Genomic DNA, 26,473 nt, shown 5'->3' on the forward strand with positions numbered 1-26,473 from the left:
TCGATTTGACTAGTATGGTGAATTTCCCATCAATTGGCAAAACACTCCAGAAATCAAACATCACCAAACATTACACTCTGGGCAAAGCTGATTTACAAATCATGCGACTTACAGTAAAGTTGACCATTTCAATGCAATTTTCAAGACATCTGACACAGATCTCTATGCAAATTGCCACTAAAGTAGTACATGTACTACTTAAGAAATCAGTGTTTGAAACGCACCCATGTGGTCGCTCTAATAGCAGACAATAGGGTGCGACTTTGCAGACGATTTACAACTTGCATGTTGTGCAAATCACATGCCAAGTCCCACTCAATGTGCATATTGGAGCGTTCATATAGTTGTGGTTCAAACTTGGTAGGAGCTGCAAGTAATAATAGAGTAATGAATACACTACTTTTCATGCAATTTGCTGAGAGATCGGTGTCGAATGTCTTGCAAATTGCACTTGAAATCACCATGTACCCTGACTTTGAAATCATACAACTTCTATGCAAGTCACATGATGTGACTGTGGTGTCAATAACACCACTTAGAAATCTGCTTTAATGTGACTGGGTAGCCCCCAGTAACATTGTTTGCGATTGCCATGCAATTGGCATGACAGGCGACTTGCAAATCGTAGACCAAGTCGCACCCTATTGGCCACTGTAGGCTCTGTTCACATCCAATTGGATTGTGAACTCGTGCAACTTCACTGTATGTTGGGCAATTGCCGCATCGGATTAGATGTGACAGTGGTGTTAGCCCCCAGTAACATTGTGTGCAATTTGCCATGCAAAGGGCAAGCTGCTGGCCATGCCAATCACATGACAAGTCACATCCAGGGTGTGCAATTTCAGGTGCGATTTGTGAATTGACATCGTACCTGATACTGGATATAATGAATGTGAATGTGAGTGTATTAACATACGCCATTTGTTGCAGCGAGAGTTCAAAGGTATTTGAAACTTTTGTCCATTTATTAGCAATTTAACATCTAGACTCAAATAGAAATCGCAATGCTACACACAATTGAAAACACAACTAGTTAGTAATTCTCTAGAAAACACAGTAAAATTGGCAACTTAAAGAGTAATTTTCAATTGCATATAGTGTGAGCGAAGCAGGAAAATCAACAAAGGAAATAAATCTTTGAAGGCGTGCGGTACCTGCCTGCTTGGATAAGGGTCTGCTTTGCATTTGGTGGAAAAATCCATACCAGTATTTGTGTCAAGTTTGATATGTGGATTCACCAACCAAGTCTTTTCTCTCTCGCTCACTCTTCTGTATGTCTCTCTTTATCACTCTTCAGTATGTATCTCTCGCTCACTCTTCTTCGTCTCACTGGCTCGCTCTTCTCTCTCGCTCACTCTTCTGTATGTCTCTCTTTATCACTCTTCAGTATGTATCTCTCGCTCACTCTTCTTCATCTCACTGGCTCGCTCTTCTCTCTCTCTGTCAGCTCTTTGCTTGCCAAATCCTTCAAAAAAGTGGGTGGAGTGTAAACCATCATTATCAAATCTATTAGTGATTCAGGCCCTTATCTTATCCCATTGTATGACATTCACATAAGGTGCAGCTTTGAAGGTGTTTCAACAGACAAGGCCTCATTCTAATTCACATTTTAGGGATCATTTAGACAGAAAGCAAAGATGTTGCCAGAACATGTATGTGAAGACAGCCACACACGGAGATCATGCTACTTCCTTGCCATGGTTGGGATTCAAACCAACAACCCTAGAGTTGTGAGGCAGTAGTGCTAACCACTAATCCACAGAGCTACATTGCTAACCCAGCCTGTATTTATGTGGTGTGAATCAATCCTAGGTCCCTGGGCAAGGTCAGTGTAACTAGCCAGATATCTCCAATGTGACACAAAACATAGCAACAACAAATGTTGTGCTATGTTGCCAACTCAGATGTATGTTGGTTCTATGTATCCCAATACAAAGGATTGCAATACTAATACAGGCGTACCTCGGTTTACCAACGCCTCAGGAAACGTCATATTTGGGGTACAAATGCCAAACCATTTCAGTTAATTGGTCTGTTTATAAATGTTTGAATAATTTGGTATGGGCATGTGGCCTGGTATGGTTCGCTCGCCCCCCCCCCTTTCCTGACCTGCCGGGCTGCATGCTCGGATAAGTATCTGTTATGGATTTTGGGGGGGTACCCCATGCTGTTTTTTATTTAATTTCAGCGTGGAGTTACCCCTTAACATCCATACGAGACCCGAAGGGCTTAGTATGGATGGGAGGGGGGACCCCACGCTGGGTTTTTAAAAAATTGTTTATAATTCCCTGCAATACTTTTACATCAACTGTCAGTGGGGAACTCCGCCGACAGCTGAGACATGAGCGCTGCATTGGTTTTCGCTACTAAAATGCTGCATGAGTTGATAACATAACTCATGCGGGATTGTAGGAGCGACAGCCATGTGTTAATGTTTCAACTGTCAGCGGGGTTCCCCACTGACAGCTGAATGTAAAAAAAAAAAAAGCGCGGGGTCCCCCCTCCCATCCGTACCAAGCCCTTCAGATCTGGTATGGATATTAAGGGGGAACTCCACGCTGAAATTAAAAAAAAAAAACAGCTTGGGGATCCCCCCAAAATCCATACCAGACCCTTATCCGAGCATGCAGCCCAGGCAGGTCAGGAAAGGGGGGGGGGCGAGCGAGCGCCCCTCCTCCAGAACCATACCAGGCCACATGCCCTCAACATGGGGGGGTGCTTTGGGGCAGGGGAGCTCCCCCCCAAAGCACCTTGTCTCCATGTTAATGGGGACAAGGGCCTCTTCCGTTAGTGGGATAATTGGTCGGCCATTTTTTGGGATTTTAGCATATTTTGATTACCAGTAAAGTTGGAAATTTTTTTCCCAAATTTATTGATAAAAAAAATGTGCCAAAATCCCAAAAAATGGCTGACCAATTAACCCACTAACGGCCCGAAAATCGTTCGATTTTTTTTTCGGCAGAAAAATCGGCCGATTTTAGACCCATCTATGGCCTGCTTTAGATGGGTCTAAAATCGTCCGCAAAAAAAATCGGCTGATTTTCGGGCTGTTACTGGGTTAATTGGTCAGCCATTTTTGGGGATTTTGCAACTTTTTTTAATTGGTAAATTTGGATAAAAATTGGCCGATTTTGCAGATTGGCCGATTTTAGCTGCAATGATCGGCAAATTGGCTGATCTTTTAACAGATAAAAAATCTACACATGAGCCATGACCTGCAAGAAAAAGAAGACGAAAATGAAAAAGAAGAATAAAAAAAAACAATAAGAAAAAGAAGAAAAAGAAAAATGCAGGCCATAGATGGGGCGAAAACTGACCGTTTAAAAAAAAAAATAATCGGTTGTTCAATGGGCCGACGTTACCACCAATGGTAAAAAAATTGTTCGATTTTCGCCCCATCTACGGCCAGCAAATATAATAGCAAAGTAATTACTTCTGTCCCTGCAGAGAGCTGCGCTATTATATTTGACATTAAAAAGTATAAAGGTTGCAACATTGTATCTATTTGTATCTGAATAAAAACATCTGTATCCGAAATGGACACAAATAGATACAATGTTGCAACCTTTATACTTTTTAATGTCAAATATAATAGCGGAGCTCTCTGCAGGGACAGAAGGAATGTTTCAGCTGTCATCGGGGTTTCCCACTGACAGCTGAATTTTAAATTATTTCCGTGCATTAAATAAATAATAAAAAAAATTGTGTGGGGTCCCCCCTCTCATCCATACCAAGCCCTTCAGGTCTGGTATGGATATTAAGGGGGAACTCCACGCTGAAATTTTAAAAAAAAACAGCGTGGGTCCCCCTCAATATCCATACCAGACCCTTATCCGAGCATGCAGCCCGGCAGGTCAGGAAAGGGGGGGGATGAGCGAGCGCCCCCCCCTCCTGAACCATACCAGGCCACATGCCCTCAACATGGGGGGGTGCTTTGGGGCAGGGGGGGCTCCCCCTCCCCCCAAAGCACCTTGTCCCCATGTCGATGAGGACAAGGGCCTCTTCCCCACAACCCTGGCCGGTGGTTGTGGGGGTCTGCGGGCGGGGGGCTTATCAGAATCTGGAAGCCCCCGTTAACAAGGGGGCCCCCCCCTACGTGCATGAGTCTGCGGTACATGGTCCCGCAGACTCATTCACAAAAAAACTAAGTGTGGTGTAAAAAAAACACAGTACAGGGTCTTTGACAAGTCCTTTATTAAAACAATGTCCCCCGAAGTAGATCCAACATCAATCGCGGCGGCGGCAGGGACCCGAAAAAAGAAAAAAAAAAGTTACGCTCCCGTCCGAGGCTTCCAGCCTTGTGAAGAAAAGGCTAGCTGACATTTCTTATATAGGTATGGGGCGGGGCCAGCCGGGGACATCATCCCCGCCCCTTACCTATGTAGGAATTGTCAGCTTGTCTCTCCACTGAGGCTATCTAGCTGAATGCAGGAGACAGTCTGACATTTCTTATATAGCTATGGGGCGGGGCCAGCCGGGAACAGCAAGCATGTGACATAGAGCGGGTCACTCGGATGATGTCCCCGGCTGGCTCCGCCCCATACCTATATAAGAAATGTCATCTAGCCTTTTCTTCACAAGGCTGGAAGCCTCCGACCGGAGCGGAACTTTTTTTTTTTTCGGGTCCCTGCCGCCGCCGCGATTGACGTTGGATCTACTTCGGGGGACATTGTTTTAATACAGGACTTGTCAAAGACCCTGTACTGTGTTTTTTTACACCACACTTTTTTTTTTTGTGAATGAGTCTGCGGGACCATGTACCGCAGACTCCTTCACGTAGGGGGGGGGGCGGGATCTGGGGGCCCCCTTGTTAAAGGGGGCTTCCAGATTCTGATAAGCCCCCCGCCCGCAGACCCCCACAACCACCGGCCAGGGTTGTGGGGAAGAGGCCCTTGTCCTCATCAACATGGGGACAAGGTGCTTTGGGGGGGGAGCCCCCCCTGCCCCAAAGCACCCCCCCATGTTGAGGGCATGTGGCCTGGTATGGTTCAGGAGGGGGGGGGTGCTCGCTCGTCCCCCCCCTTTCCTGACCTGCCGGGCTGCATGCTCGGATAAGGGTCTGGTATGGATATTGAGGGGGACCCACGCTGTTTTTTTTTTTGTTTTTTTTTATTGCGGACCTTTATTTTTACATTCAGCTGTCAAAATAAATATTATCTAGACTTTTGAAATAAGTAAAATCATTACAGAAATAATTATAAAGGATAAGAAACAAAAATAGAATCACTAGAACTAAGGAAATCTAATTAGATTACATGAAGATATGCTTAGTGCTGTTTATTAAACACAGTAGACGCGACCGAGTGACGGCTGTCAGAGGAATCCACAGTAAGATTCACTATTAGGCAGTGGCTAAAAAACAAACGCCCATGGCAGACGTCTAAAATGTGTTCTGCACATGCTCAGTTCTATCTGCCAAAGACACTGCACGGGCGTCTAGATTTTTACTGTGTCGATTTCCTTGAAAAAACGATTTTTAACACATTCTTAATTTTTTTGGAAATAGCAGATATTGTTTAAAGTGAAGTCCTGATATTTGGCAAAGCAAATTTCTAAGTGAACATGTCTCTGCAGTGATTTTTCATGGTGTTAGACGTGCTTCTTAGCAAGTCTGCTTTGTGAGTCTGATTCCGGGCGTGTGTCTTTTTGTGAATTAGATTGGGCATCTGCTTATGGGCGCTGGTCAATAGTGAATTTGGTTGCAGGGTAAAAAATAGACGGTCGCCCATGAAAATTGGGCGTTAGTCCATGAATATGCACCCACGCCCAATAGTGAATCAAGGCCTTTGTGTCTGGTATGTATATTAAGGGGTAACTCCACGCCAAAATAAAAAAAAAACAGTGTGGGGTTCCCCCAAAAATCCATACCAGACCCTTATCCGAGCATGCAGCCCGGCAGGTCAGGAAACGGGGGGGGACGAGCAAGCGCCCTCCCCCCTCCTGAACCATACCAGGCCACATGCCCTCAACATGGGGGGGTGCTTTGGGGCAGGGGAGCTCCCCCCCAAAGCACCTTGTCCCCATGTTGGGCGGGGGGCTTATCAGAATCTGGAAGCCCCCAGATCCCGCCCCCCCCATACGTGAATGAGTATGTGGTACATGGTCCCGCTACTAATTCACAAACAAACAAAGTGTAGTGTAAAAAAACCACAGGCCACGGTCTTTGACAAGTCCTTTAATAAAACAATGTCCCCCGAAGTAGATCCAACGTCAATCACGGTGTCAGGCGCCAGCGAGCTGAAAAAAGAAAAACAAAAAAAAGTTCCGCTCTCGACGGAGGCTCACCAGCTTCCAGATTCTGATAAGCCCCCCACCCGCAGACCCCCACAACCACCGGTTGTGGGAAAGAGGCCCTTGTCCCCATCAACATGGGGACAAGGTGCTTGGGGGGAGCCCCCCTGCCCCAAAGCACCCCCCCATGTTGAGGGCATGTGGCCTGGTATGGATCCGGGGGGTGCTCGCTCGTCCCCCCCCCCTTTCCTGACCTGCCGGGCTGCATGCTCGGATAAGGGTCTGGTATGAAATTTGGGGGGAACGCTGTTTTTTTTTAATTTCGGCGTGGAGTTACCCCTTAATATCCATACCAGATCCGAATGGACAGGTACACTTCATTGTGGCTTTCTTTCTGACTCTGATTTGTGGGGCCTGTATACCAAGGATTAACGCAGGTGGGAAGAGGATTCATCAGGTGCAAATACTTTCTCTGACCAAATGAATGGCAGTGGTGGGTGTGGCCTACCTTATATAAAGAGATGCAGGTGTGGCTGATTTTTTCCTTGTACAGGCACATTATTTCTGCCTTGTCCTTGTCTGTGGTGGTTTGGGGAGGAAGAGATATTGTGGTGAATTGCCCCAGACCACACACACACTGTGTTTTGATGTGGGCTGTAAATGTTTTGCATGTTCTTCCTTCTAAGGTGTGTTTGTGTGTTATTGTACAATGATTGTGTGTTTATTATCTTTGCATTGTAATTCTAACACATGTCCATTGCTCTGCTCTTCCAAGTTTTCTTTATTTAGAATGAATGAATTTTTCAGACAAACATGGTGAGAAATGTATGTGTGGGGGATTTGGGGAGGTGGGGGGTTTTTTATTTTGGCACATATGTATTTTTATATTGATATTTTGATCTGCAGCTTGTTTTGTGGATAGATAAGCCTAATATGTGATTTATATTAACTGTTTGTTTCCTGGTGTAACCTGTGAAAGCACAGTTCATTAGAAGTATAATCTTTTAGATTGTAAGCTCTTATGAGCAGGACCATTCTATTTTAGCAACATCAATCCTGCTTTTTTTTTTTTTTTTTACCAAGAAATTGAATGTACCTACTTGCTGCTGACCAAATAAATGTGGAATGTGTATTTGATCAATAAACATTTGGACTATTTATTTTTTTTGGGGGGGATATTTCATGTTCTAGTTGAATGTAGCACAGTGGCTGAATGGTTAGTACTTACGCCTGGCAGTACTAGGGTTGTTGGTTCAAATCCCAGCCCTGGCACCTCCTGCCTGGAGTTTGCATGTTCTCCCTGTGCCTGTGTTTCCTCTGGGTACTCCGGTTTCCTCCCACACTCTAAAGACATGCTGGTAGGTTAATTGGATCCTGTCAAAATTGGCCCTAGTGTATATATATATATGAATGTAAGTTAGGGACCTTTAGATTGTATGCCCCTTGAGGGTTAGGGACTGATGTGAATTTACAACATCTATATGTAAAGCGCTGCGTAAATTGACAGCGCTATATAAGTACCATAAATAAATGTACTAGCACCCCTAACACTTATTTTTGCTAGCTATATAATATGCCCAAATCTTCCTTGTTAGAGCGCACATATGCAAGTATGTCCAAACTAACAAACCAAAAGCCCCCTATTGCACCACAAGACCATGGTATGTACCAATGAATAGGTTGTGTTCAATGTCCATCTAGCTATTTTTCTACAATCCTCTTAACAGTAATAAATTGGGCCCCCAATTTATGTTGACTTTGGGCCTTTACCAGCAAATATATATTCGTCAATGTCATATACACACAGTATAGCTGCAAGCATACATTCACCAATGCCAAATCTACAATAGAACTGCAAACATATATTTGCAAATGTCATATACACAATGGAGCCGCATGTAAAATTGCTATGGTGCACAAATAAACGCCAAGACGGCTGTTGCAGGAGGCGCTAGAGCAGCTGTCATACCGGATATACGTCATGACATTTGGGGAAGGATGTTTTCACACACCCGGAAGTGGTAGTGGGGAGTGTGAGTGGATGGGAGTGTAGTTAGGAGGATTTAGTGGTCTATTTTTTAGTTTTGTGAATTGTTCTTTTGTGGAATTCCAGACCACATCTGGACATGGTGAGATCGCTGTTCTCCACCAAGGAGCTGATCCTCATTTGCCGGGGAAACATTACTAATAATTGTTGTATTTTCAGTTGAAAATATGTCCAATTCCTAGATCCATTGAGGTACATAGCAGAGGTTCAAGGTTCTTCCTAACTATACAGGTGGCACAGACACAAGTATACACCCAGGGCCACTGTTAGATATCACGGGGCCCCGTGCAGCATACCTGACAGCTCCCCACCGCCAGAAAAAATATCCAAATTATATTTATGGTAAAAATACACTAAAAACATTATTAATGGACATAATCCCAACCATATTCCTGTGAAATCTAAATGCTAAAACTGTACTGAGTTCATAAATAAAGCTGTGTGTATAACTGAGGTGTAATTGAGGTCTTGGGGCTCATGGGTACTGTGGCCTGTAGAGTGGGAAACAGTGGTTTGTTTTTGTGGCTATTGCCGTTTGCAGGCAACCTATGTTACACTATGGAAATGCTGCAGGTCATAATTTGACAAGCATATGGGTGCAGGTGTACAGCCCTGAACACAGACAGTGAGCATTCAGGGCCACGCCTTCACACCTGTCAGATTAAAACCTGTGTTCATACAGCTGTCCCCATAGTGTAACAGGCGTCTCCAGCCACATGAACAACCCCCTCATTCATGCTGTACAGGCCAGAGGACTTGTGTGAATGGGGAATTTTTTACTTTTTTTTTTCCTCAGCTCATTAATTTCAATGGGCTGCCTAATGTGTGGGAACATGCAAAAATACTGCAGGCATATTATTTTAAAAGTGTGTTGCACCTAACTGCACAGTAGTGTGGTGCCATGTGTTTTGGTGGCTGTGAATGCCTCTGTGTTTACTAGACATGTGGAGGTGCAATTAAGTTTTCATCATGGTACCTGCGCACATCTGCAAAGGGCATTGCATTTCTTTGCTGTGCTGGAAAAAACATGCTCTTGCATGCGTTTCTGCACCACAAATGGTGTGAACAAGTCCTAAGGGCAAGTTCACAATATAGAAACACAGTCTAGATGTGTTCCAGATGTTTTTGCATGTACTTTTTTGATGCATGTTTAGCGTGTTTCAGTGCATTTTGGATGCGTTTTTGATGTGTTCCAGTGCATTTTTTTATGCATTCCAGTTAATTTTTTTCCCCTCTCTTTCTTAAATTTAATTAGTGCCTTTTAGTGCGTTCCAGGGCGTTTTACCGCGTTCCAGTACAGTTCTATGCATAAACAATGCAGCCTGTTCGCCTTTTTTGAAAGCACCTGCAACGCACTGTAACTGCAAGCGCTGATGTGAACTATGACATTGACAACCATATAACCTTCTTTCTGTGCATTTTGGATGCAAAAAAAGCAACTGAAACACATGTAGTGTGAACTGGCCCTAAAGGTTATTATAGGTCAGGGAACGGGACTGACCAGGAATTGTGAATTCAATCAGATTAGTGGTGAGATACAATCAGGAATCCTATAATAATGCGAGATCTGACCTGGAGGTGATAGGAAATGAGACACATTAACTTGATCAGTAAATAAATAGTTGAATAAAAAGAGTGGGGTGGGGATACATAGCTTGGCAGATGGAACAGGTGATGGTGGGGGAGGGGTCAAGTTGTATAAGGAGAGAGGTTTAAGCGCTCGTTCACACTTGACTTTATTTCTAACTCTTGCCAAATGGCCCTATAGTGTTTGACAGGTGTTTGGGAAGCGTTTTTAATGCTCCTCAAATGCTCCCGAAATGCCCTATGTGCGGTTTTGAGGCATGTGATAAGCATTTACCAAGCGTTAAAACTGCGCCACAAATGCCTGTAATGAAGTTAAATGGTATTGACGCTCTGACGAAAATGCCTCGCAACCACACCGCAAACGTCTGCCAGGCATTTGAGGAGCGGCACCATATACTTGAATGGGAGGCTTCAACTCCTCCTGACTCGACATGAGGCGCCAGTTTTGCCGTGACGCAATGCTAACGCTTCAGTGTGAACAGCACTGTGTGCTGCCATGTTCAGAATTTTCATAGGCATTTGAGAAGTGTAAAAAACACTTCCCAAACGCCTGTCTGACGCCTGCTGACAAAGCTAGTGTGAACGTGGCCTTAGAGAAGATAAAGTTGTAATGAAATATAAACAGAAGGAAAATTGAAAGTTTCAATCTTGTCAGAAGAACAGGACGCGGACGATTTTGACTATCGCCCGATTTTCCCAGCAATGATGGGCAAATCGGCCGATCGTTTTACCGATAAAAATATGCGCATGAGCCGTGTCCTGCAAGAAGAAGAAAAAGAAGAAGAAGAATTCCAGTCCGCTATTATATTTTACATGAAAAGTCTTGCGGTTGCAACAATGTATCTATTTGTATCCGAATAAAACCATCTGTATCCGAAATGGATACAAATGGATACATTGTTGCAACCGCAAGACTTTTCATGTAAAATATAATAGCGGAGCTCTCTGCAAGGGACAGAAGTAAAAATGCTGGCCATAGACGGGACGAAAATCGGCCAATTTCTTTATTGAACGATCGATTTTTCAATTTAAAAAAATGGCTGGTTTTTGACCCATCTATGGCCTGCATAAGACCAGAAACTCAGACATATACTAGGCCCAATTAACCTACCAGCATGTCTTTGGAGTGTTGGCAGAAACACACCTGTGCAGAGAAAGCAATCAAACTGAGATGCAGACAGGTGCAGCCATGACTGGGATTAGAACCCATGACCCATGTGCTGTAAGTTCTGAGTTCTAACCACTAAGCCACTGAGGGAGACAGAGTTTGAGCTGCAATGTAGAATAGTTACATTGTTTAAAAATAATGATAAAGCGTGCGCTGGTAAAATTATATAGACTACTAAAATGGTATTACACAAGATAAATATAAATCTAGGTATAGATATGAAGGTAGCAGCTAGCACTCAGGGTATTGGCAACAGTCCCAGAATAGAAATATGTTACAGTAATAGTGTAGCGCTATAAATGCATGTTATCAATCATAAACGCATGTAAAATAAAAAAGTGCAAATAAGTGCCATAATTATGTAAACTGGTAAATGGTGCTAAAGTTCATATAATCATTCCTGAATAATGGAATGTCCTTCGTGTGAGAGTACCAACTCAGAGAGTGCCTATGAATGGCACGTGTGGTACTTATTTGCACGTTTTTGATTTTACTTGTGTTTATGATTGATAGCATGCATTTATAGCACTGCACCATTACTTTAACATAGAATAGTTACATGATTAAAGAGAAGGAAGATATATCATTATATTGGGAAATTAGAACTAGACATTCCCAATTATTTGAGATATAAGTGTGAAAATGTTTGACATTTTGAAAATAGAATGTATGACATTCATTAGGAAATGCATTAGTTGTCTGATCATTTTGGAGAAACAGTAACCAAAAAAAAAAAAATATATATATATATAAGTGTACTTTTACTTTAAATTTTATAATACTTATGTATTCTCATATGCAAACAGAAAAACGCCAACAAAGCCTGTGGTTGTGCGCCACCTAATGAACATATTTGCACCTAAAAATGTGCCAGACACGATTCCACATTTACTAACAGGAAAGAGTCTACAAGTAGACGCTTTTCAATGAGTTTGCTAGACGCCTTTCAGAAGACTGACAGGTCTAGATTGTTTGAATTGAGTCTGCCTGAATGTTCAGCATCTGCTGGTAGACTCAATTCTTAGTAAATCAGGGCCAGATTGTCAAATGGATAGAGCCCACTGCTCTCTTGGCATGAGACCAAGAGACATCATTGTTCGGTTTCACTACTATGATAGTAAGGAATCTCTTCTGAATTCTATGCGTAACACTGCCTCGGTTAGAGGGGAAAAAATTCAAAATCTATAGTGATTTGTCCCCTATCACACTGTCTGAGAAGTGCACTTCGCCCGCTTACTCTCCACCTTCAGAAGCAACGTATTGTATACAGATGGGGCTTCCCATTCAGGTTAACCATAACCAAAGATGGCACTCAACACACAATCAGAGATCTTTAAGAAGGAGAGGCATTTCTGCGTAACTTGGGACTACCCCCTCTCCCAGATGAAGTCTTAGCACTACCCCTACCCAAGAAAGATCACGCCTCCCAATTCCTCAACTATCTCCCCACTTTTAGCATCTTCTCACCCTTTCACGATTATTGGAGGAGACTTTAATTTATCTATATCTGCAGCCCAAGATAGGAGATGCCTTCGGGGACAAATGCCCTCAAAACATGTTTTGAAACCGTCCACCTCCTTTCATCAATGGGTCAGAGGACATAAGCTGTTTGATATTTGGAGAATACATCTGAATGCTAAACAGTTTTCGTTCTTTTCCCCGGTGCATCACATCTACACCAGACTAGATTACTTTCTGCTGTCAGCCCCCCTACCTAAACAGACAGTAGGCTTCCATTTTGTCTCCAGCTCCTGGTCCGATCATTCAGTTTTGGCTCTAGATCTGTTTGTAGATTGACTAAATTCATGCACATGCCATTGTTGCCTGAATGACACACTTCTACGTCAAGCAGGAGTCAACTCTTCTATTTCGACAGCATTGCGTGAGTTTTTTTAACTCAAAACTGGATCTGTGTCAGCCTCTTCAACTTTGTGAGAAGCCCATAAAGCATTTATTAGGGGTCGTTTTTTAATGGAATGCTTATGTCTTAAAAAGTCACTGCTCAATCAGAAAACTGACCTTATGCACCAATTATCTCAATCGGAAAAAAACTCACCGATTCACCCTCTTTACGTAAACTTTGCTTAGTGGTACAACTTAAAGATCAACTTAAGTCACTTGAGGATAGTTCTATAGTGAAGAAACTGTTATGGATGAGACAGAAGTTTTACCAATATGCCAATAAACCTCATAGGATGCTGGTTAATAAACTGAAAACACATTCAACTACTCACGCCCCTGACTTTTTGTTTCAAACAGATGGCTCCCGCACGTATTGCTCCCAACGGATAGCTCAAGTGTTCGGAGACCTCTATCATAAGCTTCATAACTGCTTATCGACAGATATACATCCCACGGTTTTTCCTACACATACTACAAGCAATTTATCGCGGACATAGGCCCTGCCCTATTGGAATTATATTCCTCTCTGATGAGTGGAGAAGAACCTCATTCGCAATTCCAACATTCTCATATCACAGTCATTCCCAAACCAGGCAAAAACCTTACAACCCCAGCTAACTACAGGCCCATATCATTACTGAACGCGGATTATAAAATTTTTACGAAACTCTTAGCTAATCGATTAGCTCCTTTACTTCCCAAAATTATACACAATGATCAGGAGGGATTTAAGTTGGCGACACAGGCAGGAGACAACACTACGCGTTCGATCAATTTAGATACATACTTAATGGCTCATGAACACTGGCTCAATTGTTAAGTTTAGATCCTGAAAAGGCATTTGATAGGTTGGGATGGCCCTATATGTTTGAATTATTGAGATATGTAAGAATACAAGGGCCTTTTTTTAAAGCAATTATGGCATTATATTCACAGCCTACTGCACTGGTTAAGCTTCCTTATGCTACATCTGACACTTTTCCCATGCTTAACGGAACTAGACAGGGATGTCCTCTGTCTCTGCTCTTATTTGTGTTGTGTCTTGAACCATTGGCAGTGGCGAGTAGAGCACACCCTGACATAGCGGGAGTGACTGTGAGGGGGAGGGAATATAAACTCTTACTTTTTGCAGATGACGTTCTATTGACTATTACTAAACCACATTTGTCATTACCTGCTTTGCATAAACTTTAACAAGCTTTTAGTGATCTATCTGGCTATAAAATAAAAATAAGCTATGCCCCTTAAAATCCCATCCCAAGATCTCTCACTGCTCCAACAAAATTACTCATACCACTGGTGTTTGTCATCTATTAAATACCTTGGCACGCATATAACCCTAACTTATGCTCAGTTGTTTGAGGCTAACTACCCCCCACTGTTTTGGGAAATGTATGCTCTCCTAAATCAGTGGGACACATATAGATATTTTTCCTTGGTAGAGTAAATGTGTTAAAGATGTCAATTCTACCAAAGCTTTTTGAAACTCTCCCAGTGGGAATACCACAAGCTCAACTGCAAACTTTGGCATACCAGAAAACCTTGAATAGCGAGAATGGTTCTTCTGACTCCTAAAAACAATGGAGACTTAGGGGTACCGGATATCATCAAATATTATTTAGCTACTTATTTGAGACAAATGCTGTCATGGTTCACCCAAGAACCCCAGAACAGATGACAGAGATTTAATTAGGATATATTTATCCGATCCACACATGTTCATTGCTACGGCCTTCAAATTACACATCACCCCTATCCCCCCCCCCCATGCTTGAATCTATGAAATTCACCCTCAAAATATGGTCAACCTGTGTGAAACTCCAGCAGTTACTGTCCACATGTTCCCCATTGTTAAATGTTTTGTATAATCCAGAACTCCCAGATAGTCTGTTTTACCCAGAGATGAGCTCTTGGGCAATTAGTGGGATATTCCAACTCCGTCATCTGATCAATCCTGTTTCACGCAGGATTCGGTCATTTGAAGAGCTTACGGCGTGGAAATCCATATTACCTGCATCAGCCAGATATGCCTATTTGCAGTTCTGTCATTATTTCCATACCTTGAATTCTTCTCTGACTTTAGCTCGCCCTACAGATTTTGAAAGGATAGCAGCTAAAGGTCCTTCCCAACAGCATCTTATCACCCGTTTATATAAGCTACTCCACAATAGCGGCCTACTTAATGATAACCCTCACCGTCATATGAAGAGATGGGAAAATGAACTTTTTCAGCACAATCTCTCTGAAATGTTGGCAGCTGATTTGGGACTCTGTTACTAAAACCTCTCGTTGTGTTGTGTATAAAGAAAATTTATATAAAATATTGATGCATTGGTACAAGACCCCTGTAGTGCTTCATGGGATCAACCCAAATGTGTCTGACAAGTGCTGGAGGTGCATGGGAGGAGAAGGCACCGTGGCACACATCTTTTGGTTCTGTCCACAGATTGTGGGTTATTGGACTACGGTTAAAATAGTCTTGGAGTAAGTACTCAATGTTAACCTTCCCCTAGACCCGCTACATTATCTTTTGGGGCTATCCTTTGGCGGTATTTCTAAGCAATCTAAGAGGTTGGGAATACATATTCTGACGGCTGCTAGACAAGTGATACCATGACTCTGAAAATCAGTCGATGTCCCCACACTAACTCATCTTGTAAGAGCAATCTCTGAAATCAGAGAAATGGAATATCTTGCAGCCCTAGTGGGTGACTATTCAGGTCATTTTCAATCTATTTGGGAACAATGGGATCAGTCTCCCTTTGGTAGAAATCCTTCCTTTCCTCCTCTCCCCCCTCCCCCCCTAAGCTCTTCAAATGACCAAATAGCTCAGATGCCTCTTTACTTACCAAACCTTTGACAATTACCATAACCCAACAATGTGCAGGTTTATGTTGTCTTGTGTTTTTGTGTTGTACAGTTTACCATGCTGTCTAAATATGTTAATATTTATTTTATTTTGTTCTCTTTTATACTGTTTGTGGATTTGTTTCACTGCAACCTTTACACCTCAAGTGTTGTTGTAACCTTGTTCTGAAAAAATGGGCTTTGGCCTTCAATAAAAATTTACAATAATAAAAAAAGATCAGGAAGTTTGACAAGGTGAATTTCATAATCGATTATAATGCACAATATAAAGAAATAGAAAAAATCTTTAACAAATATTGGCCCATTTTGCTGAGAGATGAGGTTTTGAAAAATATTATCCCAAGTAATCCAAATTGGATCATTTACAATTGTTGTCAGATATGGAGGATTTCTTCAGGAGACTAAGGCTCAAAGAATATTTCCACAATAATGAAAGGAATCCTAGGACAATGGAGTGCTACACAAAGAAAAAAACAGCTGCTTCACACCTCCACAAGGACGTAACCCCAAACTGGACACCTATATTGATAGCTTCAGATTGCGAGCTACATCCCTGATATCCACCCAGCAAAAGAAAATTCTGTACAATCTTTCACCACTAGAGCGAAGGGCTATACACGATTTGCACAATAATCAGGCCATCACCATCAAACCAGCGGATAAAGGGGGAGCAGTTGTTGTGATGGATACAAACAAATACATACAAGAAGGCCAGAGGCAGCTGGAAAATGCCATCTACTATAAAAAACTGGGTTATGATCCGACCCAGGACTTTACAAAACAATTAAAAGGTCTCATTAAAACACTTCCAGCCCACCTACATTCAGAACTTATCAATGCGATTCCGGATAATCCAGAAATCGGGGACTTCTACATGCTGCCCAAAGTCCATAAGCCAGGAAATCCAGGCTTATGACAGGTATGAATACACTCACCGAACAAGTTTTAAAATCATTAGTTATGAATACTGCTAGTTTCCTGCAAGACACAACTGACTTTCTGAACAAGATTAACAACATACAGCAATTACCATCTAATACACTTCCAGTGACTATGGATGTAGTATCCCTGTATAGTAATATCCCTCACAAGGATGGATTAGCTGCATGTCACAGATCCTTATCATCGTCACCAAACCACAAATACACTGCTGAGGATGTTACACAGCTCATTGAATTCATACTCACACACAACTACTTTGCCTTCAATAAAGACATCTATCTTCAATGTATGGGTACTGCGATGGGAAGTAAAATGGCACCCCAATATGCCAATTTATTTATGGCTGACCTGGAGGAAAAATTCCTGAACAGCATGGAACAAAAACTATACAGATACTATCGCTATATTGATGATATTTTCATCATATGGACAGAAGGTGAAGAAAACCTAAAACAATTTTACTCATTGATCAACACTTTTCATCCATCAATCAAACTAAAAATGGAATACTCAAACACACGTCAACTTCCTAGACACCACAGTATACATCAGGGATGATACGCTTCACACCTCAATATACAGGAAACCCACTGAAGGATGCAACTACCCCCACAGTTCCAGCTTCCACCCCCATCATACACAGGCCATTAGATACCACCGAATATGTTCTGACCCAAGAGACAGAGATAAACATCTCGGGACACTAGCAGACTCCTTCCATAAAGAGGTTACAAGGACAAAACTTTTAACACCAGCATAAACACAGCCTTGAGAACACTAAGAGAAAATCTACTTCAGTACAAAGAGAAAAAAACAAGCAACCGTGTACCTCTAGTAACCACATACAACCCAGCACTAGAAGGGATAAGAAAAATAATCAAAGATTTACAACCCATCATAACAGAGGATGGAACTCTGAAATAAATATTCCAGCAACCCCCAATACTGACCTTCAGACAACCCCCCAACCTCAGAAATAAACTAATCAGTAGGAAACTTCCTTCTGATCAAGATGTCACAAATAATGGAAGTACACCCTGCAATAAGAAACGCTGCAAACTGTGCAACCAAATCAATCCATCAAAAAGTGTCAGACACTCAAAAGGGATCTTCAATATTTCTGGCTCATACAGCTGCACCTCCACTAATGTTGTGTACCTTATCCAGTGCAGAAAATGCAGCAAAGGATCTTATGTTGGCAAAACAGGACAGAAGTTGCAAACAAGGATGAATTTGCACAGACATACCATCAAGGAACATAAAGAAGATGACCTCTGCACACCTGTAGGACACCATTTTGCACAGCCAGGCCACACAATGGGAGACCTCAATATTTTAGTTCTTAAAGGAAATTTCAAATCCATCCAGGAAAGAAAAACTTTTGAACTAAGAATGATAATTCTATTTAACACAAGAGATAACGGCCTTAATTTGGACAGGGGATTTCTCACTCATTATCCAACAGTTTTATGACTATTAGCTAGCTTGACTCCCTCTGTGTGAGTGTAGTATCCCCCCCTCCCCCCTCGCTTTGGCTGTATCTTATCTCTAGCCTATCTTTTTTTTTTTCTTCAACTCTTCTAACATTCTGCTGAAACTTTGTGATTTGTACAGTACTGCTTCGACTTTGAAGAAGGGGACATACCCCGAAAGCTTGTCCTCAAAATTGTATGTTAGTGCAAATAAAAAAAGTATCACGGACAGTATTCAATTGTTTCTATATATAAAAAATAAATTGTTAAAAACAAAAATTATACATAATGTCATTGATCCACCTAAATCTGTTAGGTCATTCCCGGAACTAGGGGAGTTTTATTACTGTAATAGGTGTAAAGCATGTAGAACTGCTAAAAAAGAGAAAAAGAAACAATTTTAGGACTGTGTAAACTAATAAAGATTACAATATTAAAGCGGAGTTCCACTTAACCTATCAAAAAATAAAAATCAGCAGCTACGAAAACTGTAGCTGCTGACTTTTAAAAAACAGCCACTTACCTGTCCCTCAATCCCGTGGTGTGTCCTCCGCAGCTCGTTTCACCGGACGTCCTATGTTCTAGCAGGCATCTTCAGTGTGGGCACCCGGCTGTGATAGCTTGCGGCTTCACAGCCGGGTACCCACTGACCATGCGCGAGCAGCGCTGCACTTCATGATTGGTCATGTAGTCTTCTGGGACCTGTCGTGTCCCAAAAGACTACAGAGAGGGAGAGAGGGAGGACAACGTCCGCTTCCAATTGCCTAGGCCAGTGGTCGGCAAGCCGCGGCTCGCGAGCCACATGCGGCTCTTTACACATTTTAATGCGGCTCTTCTGTGTGCCGGGCGCCTGCTCCCCTCCCTCCTCTCGGACGGCCGCCCCAAAAGTCAGGACTCTGCAGCTAGCCCAGCAATGGGCAAACTACGGCCCGCGGAGCGTGGCAAACATTGGCTGTCAGGATGTAGGCGGGGCAGCCAGGATGTAGGCGGGGCAGCGTGACGAACTCCTCTCCTCTCACAGTCCGCCCTGAAGACCGGAACGACGCGGGAACACGGCGAGAGGAACGCGCGGAGCAAAGGTAAGTGAATTGACACAATATGGGGAATTAATTACTATAGGGGGGATGAATTACTATGCAGGATGAATTACTATATGGGGGATGAATTACTATGGGGGATGAATTACTATATGGGGGATGAATTACTATATGGGGGATGAATTACTATGGGGGATGAATTACTATATGGGGGATGAATTACTATGGGGGATGAATTACTATATGGGGGATGAATTACTATGGGGGATGAATTACTATATGGGGGATGAATTACTATATGGGGGATGAATTACTATGGGGGATGAATTACTATGGGGGATGAATTACTATATGGGGGATGAATTACTATGGGGGATGAATTACTATATGTCTTAAATAATTAATTGTTTCATATTGCACCTTGTCCTCAGTGATGAGATAGCTTCTGTATCCAACATATCTTTTCTATCTGATTTTTTATTTAATTTTTCCTGATATTGTTTCCAGTGGTGCTGTCCATATTTTGATATTTCCCCCTCTGCCTACCCCCAGCACTCGTCTATATATACTACTCTCTATCCTTCCTCAGTTTGCCCCCCCCCCCACACCATTGAAGCTTGTTCCTCTTTCTGACCCTGTGTCCAGGCTTTTTCCTCTGTCTGCCCCCGATGTCCAGGCTTGTTCCTCCATCAGCAGCCCCCCCCCATGTCCATGCTTCTTCCTCTGCCTGCCCCCTCCGTCTCCAGGTTTGTTGCTCTGTCAGGAGTCACCCCCCCCCACCCAGTGTCCAGGCCTTCTTCCTCTGTCTTAATTCTGCCCCACCCTGTGTCCAGGCTCTCTCAGCAGTGTCCAGAGTTATTCCTCTTTCTGTTGCCCCCCCGTGTCCAGGCTTGTTTCTCTGTTAGCAGCTTCCCCGTTGTCCAGGCACCTTCTTCGGTTTTCCCCCATCCAGGCTTGTTCCTCTGTCTGCCCTCCTGTGTCCAGGCTTCTTCTTCTGTCTCCCCCTCCCCCATAAACAGGGTCCTTCCTAGGTTTGCCCCCCCATGTCCAGACTCATTCCTCAGTTTGCCCCCCCATCCAGACTTGTTCCTCTGTCAGCCCCCCCCCCCATGTCCGGGTTTGTTCCTCCTTCAGCAGAAGCATAGACACAGGTGAAGAAGCATAGACACAGGGGGCTGTTGACAGAGAAAAAAGCCTGGAGAAGGAGGGGGTTCTCCTTCTCCAGGCTTTTTTCTCTGTCAACAGCCCCCTGTGTCTATGCTTTTTCACCGGTCTGCCTTCCCACCGCCATGTCCAGGCTTCTTTCTCTGCCTGCCCCCTCCGTCTCCAAGTTTGTTGCTCTGTCAGGAGTCACCCCCCCACCCAGTGTCCAGGCCTTCTTCCTCTGTCTTAATTCTGCCCCACCTTGTGTCCAGGCTCCCTCAGCAGTGTCCAGAGTTGTTCCTCTTTCTGTTGCCCCCCCCCCCGTGTCCAGGCTCATTTTTCTGTTAGCAGCTTCCCTGTAGTCCAGGCTGGTTCCTCTGTCTGCCCTCCTGTGTCAAGCTTCTTCCTCTGTCTGCTCCCCATGACAAGGCTTGTTTTTCCATCAGAAGCCTACCCCCTCCCCCGAACCCTCTTGTGTCCAGGCTTCTTCCTGTGTCTGCCTTCCCTTTGTCCAGGCTTCTTCTGCTGTGTGCACCCCACATCCCATGTCTAGGTTAGTTCCTTGGTTTGCCTCCCCCCAACCAGGCTTGTTCCTCTGTGTTCCTTTCCCCCCATCCAGACCTGTTCCACTGTCTGCCCCAGGGACCGACTAACCATTTGGAAACTTGGGCACTGCCCAAGGGCCCGGGGTCCGTAGGGGGCCCCATGAGATACCCCTGGTACCTTTTTCATAGGCTTTTTTGAGTTTGGGCAAGGACACAGGGGCCCCATGATCCCCTATTGCCTGGGGGCCCCATGAGTTGTCAGTCCGCCCCTGGTCTGCTCCACCGTGTTCAGGCTTTTTCCTCTGTCTGCTCCCCATGTCCAGGTTTCTTTCTTCTCTCTGCCCTCAGGTGTCAAGGCTTCTTCCTCTGTCTGCCCCCCTGCGTCCAGGCTTCTTCTTCTGTCTCCCCCCTCCCCCCATAAACAGGGTCCTTCCTTAATTTGCCCCCCCATGTCCAGACTCATTCCTCAGTTTGCCCCCCCATCCAGACTTGTTCCTCTGTCTGCCCCCCCCCCCCGTGTCCAGGCTTTTTGCTCTGTCTGCCCCCCCCCATGTCCGGGTTTATTCCTCCATCAGCAGAACCCCCTCCTTCTCCAGGCTTTTTTCTCTGTCAACAGCCCCTTGTGTCTATGCTTCTTCACCGGTCTGCCTTCCGACTGCCATGTCCAGGCTTCTTTCTCTGCCAGCAGCCTCCCCTCCCTGTGTCCAAGCTTCTTCTTATGTCTGCCACCCTCCCCCCATCTAGGTTTGTTCCTCTGTCAGCATTGCCCCCTTTCCCATTCTGTCCAGGCTTCTGCCTCTGCCGCCCCCCCCCCCATGTCCAGGCTTCTTTTGCTGGCTGCCCCCCTGTGTCCAGGCTTCTTTCTCTGTCTGCCCCAGTGTCAAGGCTTGTTCCTCTGTCAGCAGCCACCCACCCCCATGTACAGGCTTCTTCCTCTGTCTGTCCCCCCCTGTCAGCAGCCCCCCCATATCCAGGCTCCTTCCTTGGTTCCCCCCCCCATGTCCATACTCCTTCCTCAGTTTCCCCCCCATCCAGACTTGCTCCTCTGTCTGCCTCCCCCCCCCGTGTCCAGGCTTTTTGCTCTGTTTCCCCCCCCATGTCCAGGCTTGTTCCTCCATCAGAAGCACCCCCTCCTTCTCCAGGCTTTTTTCTTTGTCAGCAGCCCCCCATGTCTATGCTTCTTCACCTGTCTGCCTTCCCACCACCATGTCCAGGCTTCTTTCTCTGTCATCAGCCCCCCCTCCTCCAAGCTTCTTCTTATGTCTGCCCCCCCCCCCCCCCATCCAGGCTTGTTCCTCTGTCAGCAGTGCTCCCTTTCCCCTTGTGTCCAGGCTTCTGCCTCTGTCTGCCCCTCCGCCCCGTGTTTCTTTCACTGGCTGCCCCCGTGTCCAGGCTTCTTTCTCTGTCTGCCCCATGTCAAGGCTTGTTCCTCTGTGAGCAGCTCCCCGCCCCCATGTACAGGGTCCTTCCTCTGTCTGCCCCCCATGTCAGCAGCCCCCCCGTGTCCAGCCTTCTTCCTCTGTCTACTCCCTGTATCCAGGCTTCTTCCTCTTTCTGCCCCCCCCCGTGTCAGGGATAGTTTATCTATCAGCATCCCCTCCGTGTTCAGGCTTCTTCTTCTTCTGTCTGCCCCCCATGTGCATGCTTCTTTCTATTTCTGCCCCCCCTCATGTCCAGGCTTGTTCCTCAGTTGCCCCGCCATGTCTAGGGTCCTTCCTTGGTTTGCCTCCCCCGACCAGGCTTGTGCAGACTTTGTCAGCAGCCTCCCCCAGTGTCCAGGCTTCTTCCTCCCTCTGCCACCCTCCCTTTCACCAGGCTTTTTCCTCTGTCAGCAGCCCCCCCCCCCCTTTGTCCAGGCTGCTGCGGAGGTCAGCAGCCCCCCTCCTCCCTCTGTCCAGGCACTTCTTCTCTTGTCACCCCCCTATCCCCTTATCCAGGTATCATTTTCTGTCTGCCAACCCCCGTGTCCAGGCTTTTGTGAGCAGACCCCCCCCCCATGTTCAGGCTTTTTCCTCTGTCTACCCTCCTGTATCCAGGCTTTTTCCTCTGTCTGCCCCCCATGTTCAGGCTTGTTCCTCTGTCAGCAGCCCTTCCCCCCCCCGTCCAGGCTTCTTCTTTTTGCTTCTTCCTCTGTGTGCCTCCCTGTGTCCAGTGTTGTTCTTCTGTCATCAGCCCCCCCTCATTTCTGGGCTCCTTCTTTGGTTTGTCTTCCCCTTCCTGGCTTATTGCTCTGTTTGCCCCTCTATCCAGGCCTGTTCCTCTTACTGCCCCCCTCCTGTGTCCAGGATTCTTCCTCTGTCTGCCCCACCTGTGTCCCTGTCTGTCCCCCTATGGCCAGGCTTGTTTCTCTGTCTGCTTCCCCCCTGTGTGTAGGCTTCTTCCCCGTTTGCCCCCCCCCTCGTGTCCAGGCTTGTTCTTCTGTCAAAAGCCCCCCTCCATGCCCAGGCTTCTTTTTCTGTCTGCCCTCCCCCGTGTCAAGGCTTGTTCCTCTGTCTGTTCCATTGTGTCCAGGCTTGCTCCTCTGTCTGCCCCCCCCCATGTCCAGATTTGCTCCTCTTCCCCCCACCCGTTTCCAGGCTTTTACCTCTGTCTGCCTCCACCCCCTCCCCATTTCCAGACTGAAAAAACAGAGTAAAAAATAATAAAAAGATAAAAAAAACAACTGAGACTAGTGGTGAAACTTCCAGGGCCCTAGTGTTCCACCACCGGGTTTGGAGGGAAGGGTCTCAGACTTGGAGGAAAAGGGTAATGGGGACCCTTCATTGTTTCTTTCTGAGGGGTCCTGAAATCACACCTCTGCTGGGTGGGGATTACACTGGAGGGATTAACACTAGGGGGATTACACTGCAGGGGTTTTAAATGGTGGGGGATTACACTGGGGGATTAAAGCGTTACACTGGGGGGATTTACATGGTGGGGGTTACACTGTGGGGATTTACACTGGGAGAATTACACTAGAGGCATTCATACTGGGGGGAATTACGCTGTAGAGAATCACACTGGGGAGATATACACTTGGGGGATTACACTGGAGGAGGGGGTTCAAGGTGCTGCACCATGGGCCTCTGGGTTATACTTTCCCCCTGGGTCAAAAGTTGCCAGTCAGCCCCTGGATACAAGTGTTTTTCTCTCCGTACAGTGAGAAGCTGAAATTGTTCTCCAGCTTGCACAGCACAGAATACATCAGGTCACATTCACACATAGGAACAATCCCAACTCCCACCTCAGTCAGTGTGAGGTGAAGAGCGGCTGCCAGTACCTGAATACAGGAGTCGGGAGTATGAGATTGCACGTTGAGAAAGATACAGGTTGCTCAGATGTAGAGAGGGGGGTCCCAGGACTTGAAGATAGAGGGGCTGTAGGCTGCCCAGTGTACTTCCCTCCCCTGTGTGATGTCAGACACTGCCTGCCCTCTACTAATCAGAGATGCCCTTACTGCTAGGAAAAGGGAGCCAAGAAAGAATGAGCAGTCAAGTGATTGCAGAATCAAACTTCACAAAAAGGTACTAAAGATTTATTTTTCAGAAAATTAAAAGTGAATATGTAATATTTCATTTAATAAACTGTTTTGTGTTGTAGTGTGTTTACATATTCATTACAGTAGGTGTTCCTTTCATTTTTATTTATTCTAACAACAAACACTTGATTTGCAGAACAATAACATTAACCACAGAAGATGGAAACTTTTCTGTCTCCATGATGCTGTATAAGGATGAAGACTTTCAAGACATGTGGACCACAGTTCCGTTTCTTAAGCTTGATGACAACATATTTGTGAAAGTTTATATGGTATGATCACATTTACCATACAAGTGGCCACGAGTTGACTAGATATGTGAAAATTATGTCACACTTTTATAAAGATCCTTATCCCTTCTCCACAATTTATATGGTTACACAAACAATAAAAAGAAACAATGAGGTAGCCCATGGAAAGGGCAGTGGAATATCCTTAATGTGTGCAGTGTGGCTGGGCAGAAAGGCCCCAGGGGGACAGGGCCAACTGTGCATTCACTTACTGTGCACATTATTCTAGCCACAATGCTAGCCTGTGCCTTGCAGCTGTAGCTTAAAGCAGAACTCCAGGCAAAAACATTTTTCCATATCCTTGCTGCTGATCTCCTACCTTCACTGAATATACCATTCATCTTCTGATTCACTCAGTAGTGGCTCTGAAATAGGCTGATGATTTTCAAATCAAACCATTAATTATCTTTGGTTTCCTATTTATAAAACTAGTGGCTGCTATGCCTCCTATTCCCCCAGCCACTGGTCTTGGCACATCTCTTCTATAGTTCTTCTTCTAGGAAGCTGTGATGTATTTCCCTCCCTGCTCACTGTAGTAGGCAGGAGTCAGACTCCTGGTCTGTACCTCCTACCCAGGCAGTGGGGTGGATGACAAGAATGACAGCTCAGGACACTCTGGGGTTTATTTACTAAAGCTGGAGAGTCCAAAATCAGACTCCCTTCTGCATAGAAACCAATCAGCTTCCAGGTTTCATTGCCAAAGCTTCATTGAACAAGCTGAGGTTAGAAGCTGATTGGTTTCTAGGCAAAAGGGAGTCTGATTTTGGACTCTCCAGCTTTAGTAAATAAACCCCTCTGGGTCTGTCCTGCCTCCCATAGCTTCAGCTAGGAGTCTCTGCACCTCCTCCACTAGTAACAGTGTATATACTATACATACTAGGGATGCACCAATATATCGTCGTCCGAAAATAGTGTTATCAGCATTTTGCTGATAGGAAAAAAGGTGCCGACAATGGCCACTGAAAACGCGACTTTACCCACGATTTTGCCTCGATTGTACCCGCGATTTTGCCACAATTTTACCTTGGATTTTGCCTTGATTTTACTCAGAATTTTGCAGTGCTTTTACCCAGGATTTTGCCTCGATTATGCTGCACTTTTATGAAAAATTTTGCTACGGTTTGACCTTGAATTTTGCCATGAATTACCTGGGATTTTGATGCCATGATTTTGCCACAATTTTGCCTGAGAGTATGCCTTGTTCTTACCTGCGGTTTTGCCGCTATTTTAAACACGATTTTGCTGCAATTTAATCTGGGATTTTATCATGTTTAGTGCGCATTTTTTATAGGTCATGTGACTCAAATACCTCATCAAAACTGGAGCATGTGTGCTTTATTGAGTCTTTTTTGCTCCAATTTCAATGCATTTCAGGCCTGGTTCACATCAATGCAGTTTGCGTTTTGTCCGTTGAAGTGTTTTTTGCAGTGAGTTTTTGCATGCTCATTTTTGATGCGTTTTGCATTTAAAAAAAAATTTTTTGTCCAACTTGTTGCTGGACAGATTAAAAACAAAAAATGCATAAAACGTAGCACATGTGTGTATTTGGTGCATTTTTGCTGCATTTTCAATGCATTTCAGGCTTGGTTCACACCAGTGCAGTTTGCATTTTGTCCATTTTGCTTTGCTTTTTGCAGTGCTTTTTAAGTTTTTGCACATTTTTGATGCTTTTTTTAGTTTTCTTTTTGGCCAACGTGTGTTTTTGACGTGATATTGATTAATTT

The 26,473-nt window shown here is 44.6% G+C and overlaps 1 protein-coding gene across 2 annotated transcripts in view; it reads left to right on the forward strand.

Annotated features, from left to right (window-relative positions):
* The window catches only part of LOC149429848 (alpha-tectorin-like), a 310,441-nt gene that overhangs the window by 246,260 nt on the left and 37,708 nt on the right, over positions 1 to 26,473 (forward strand). For both annotated transcript variants that reach the window (XM_089666404.1, XM_089666405.1), the window contains exon 5: positions 24,596 to 24,731. In XM_089666404.1, the coding sequence (XP_089522530.1) occupies positions 24,596 to 24,731 (136 nt within the window). The remainder of the gene's footprint in view (positions 1 to 24,595; positions 24,732 to 26,473) is intronic.

The sequence above is a fragment of the Staurois parvus genome, unplaced genomic scaffold (assembly GCF_062004578.1).
Source record: "Staurois parvus isolate SC_StPar_1 unplaced genomic scaffold, SC_StPar_1.0 ptg002690l, whole genome shotgun sequence".
Lineage (NCBI taxonomy): Eukaryota > Metazoa > Chordata > Amphibia > Anura > Ranidae > Staurois > Staurois parvus.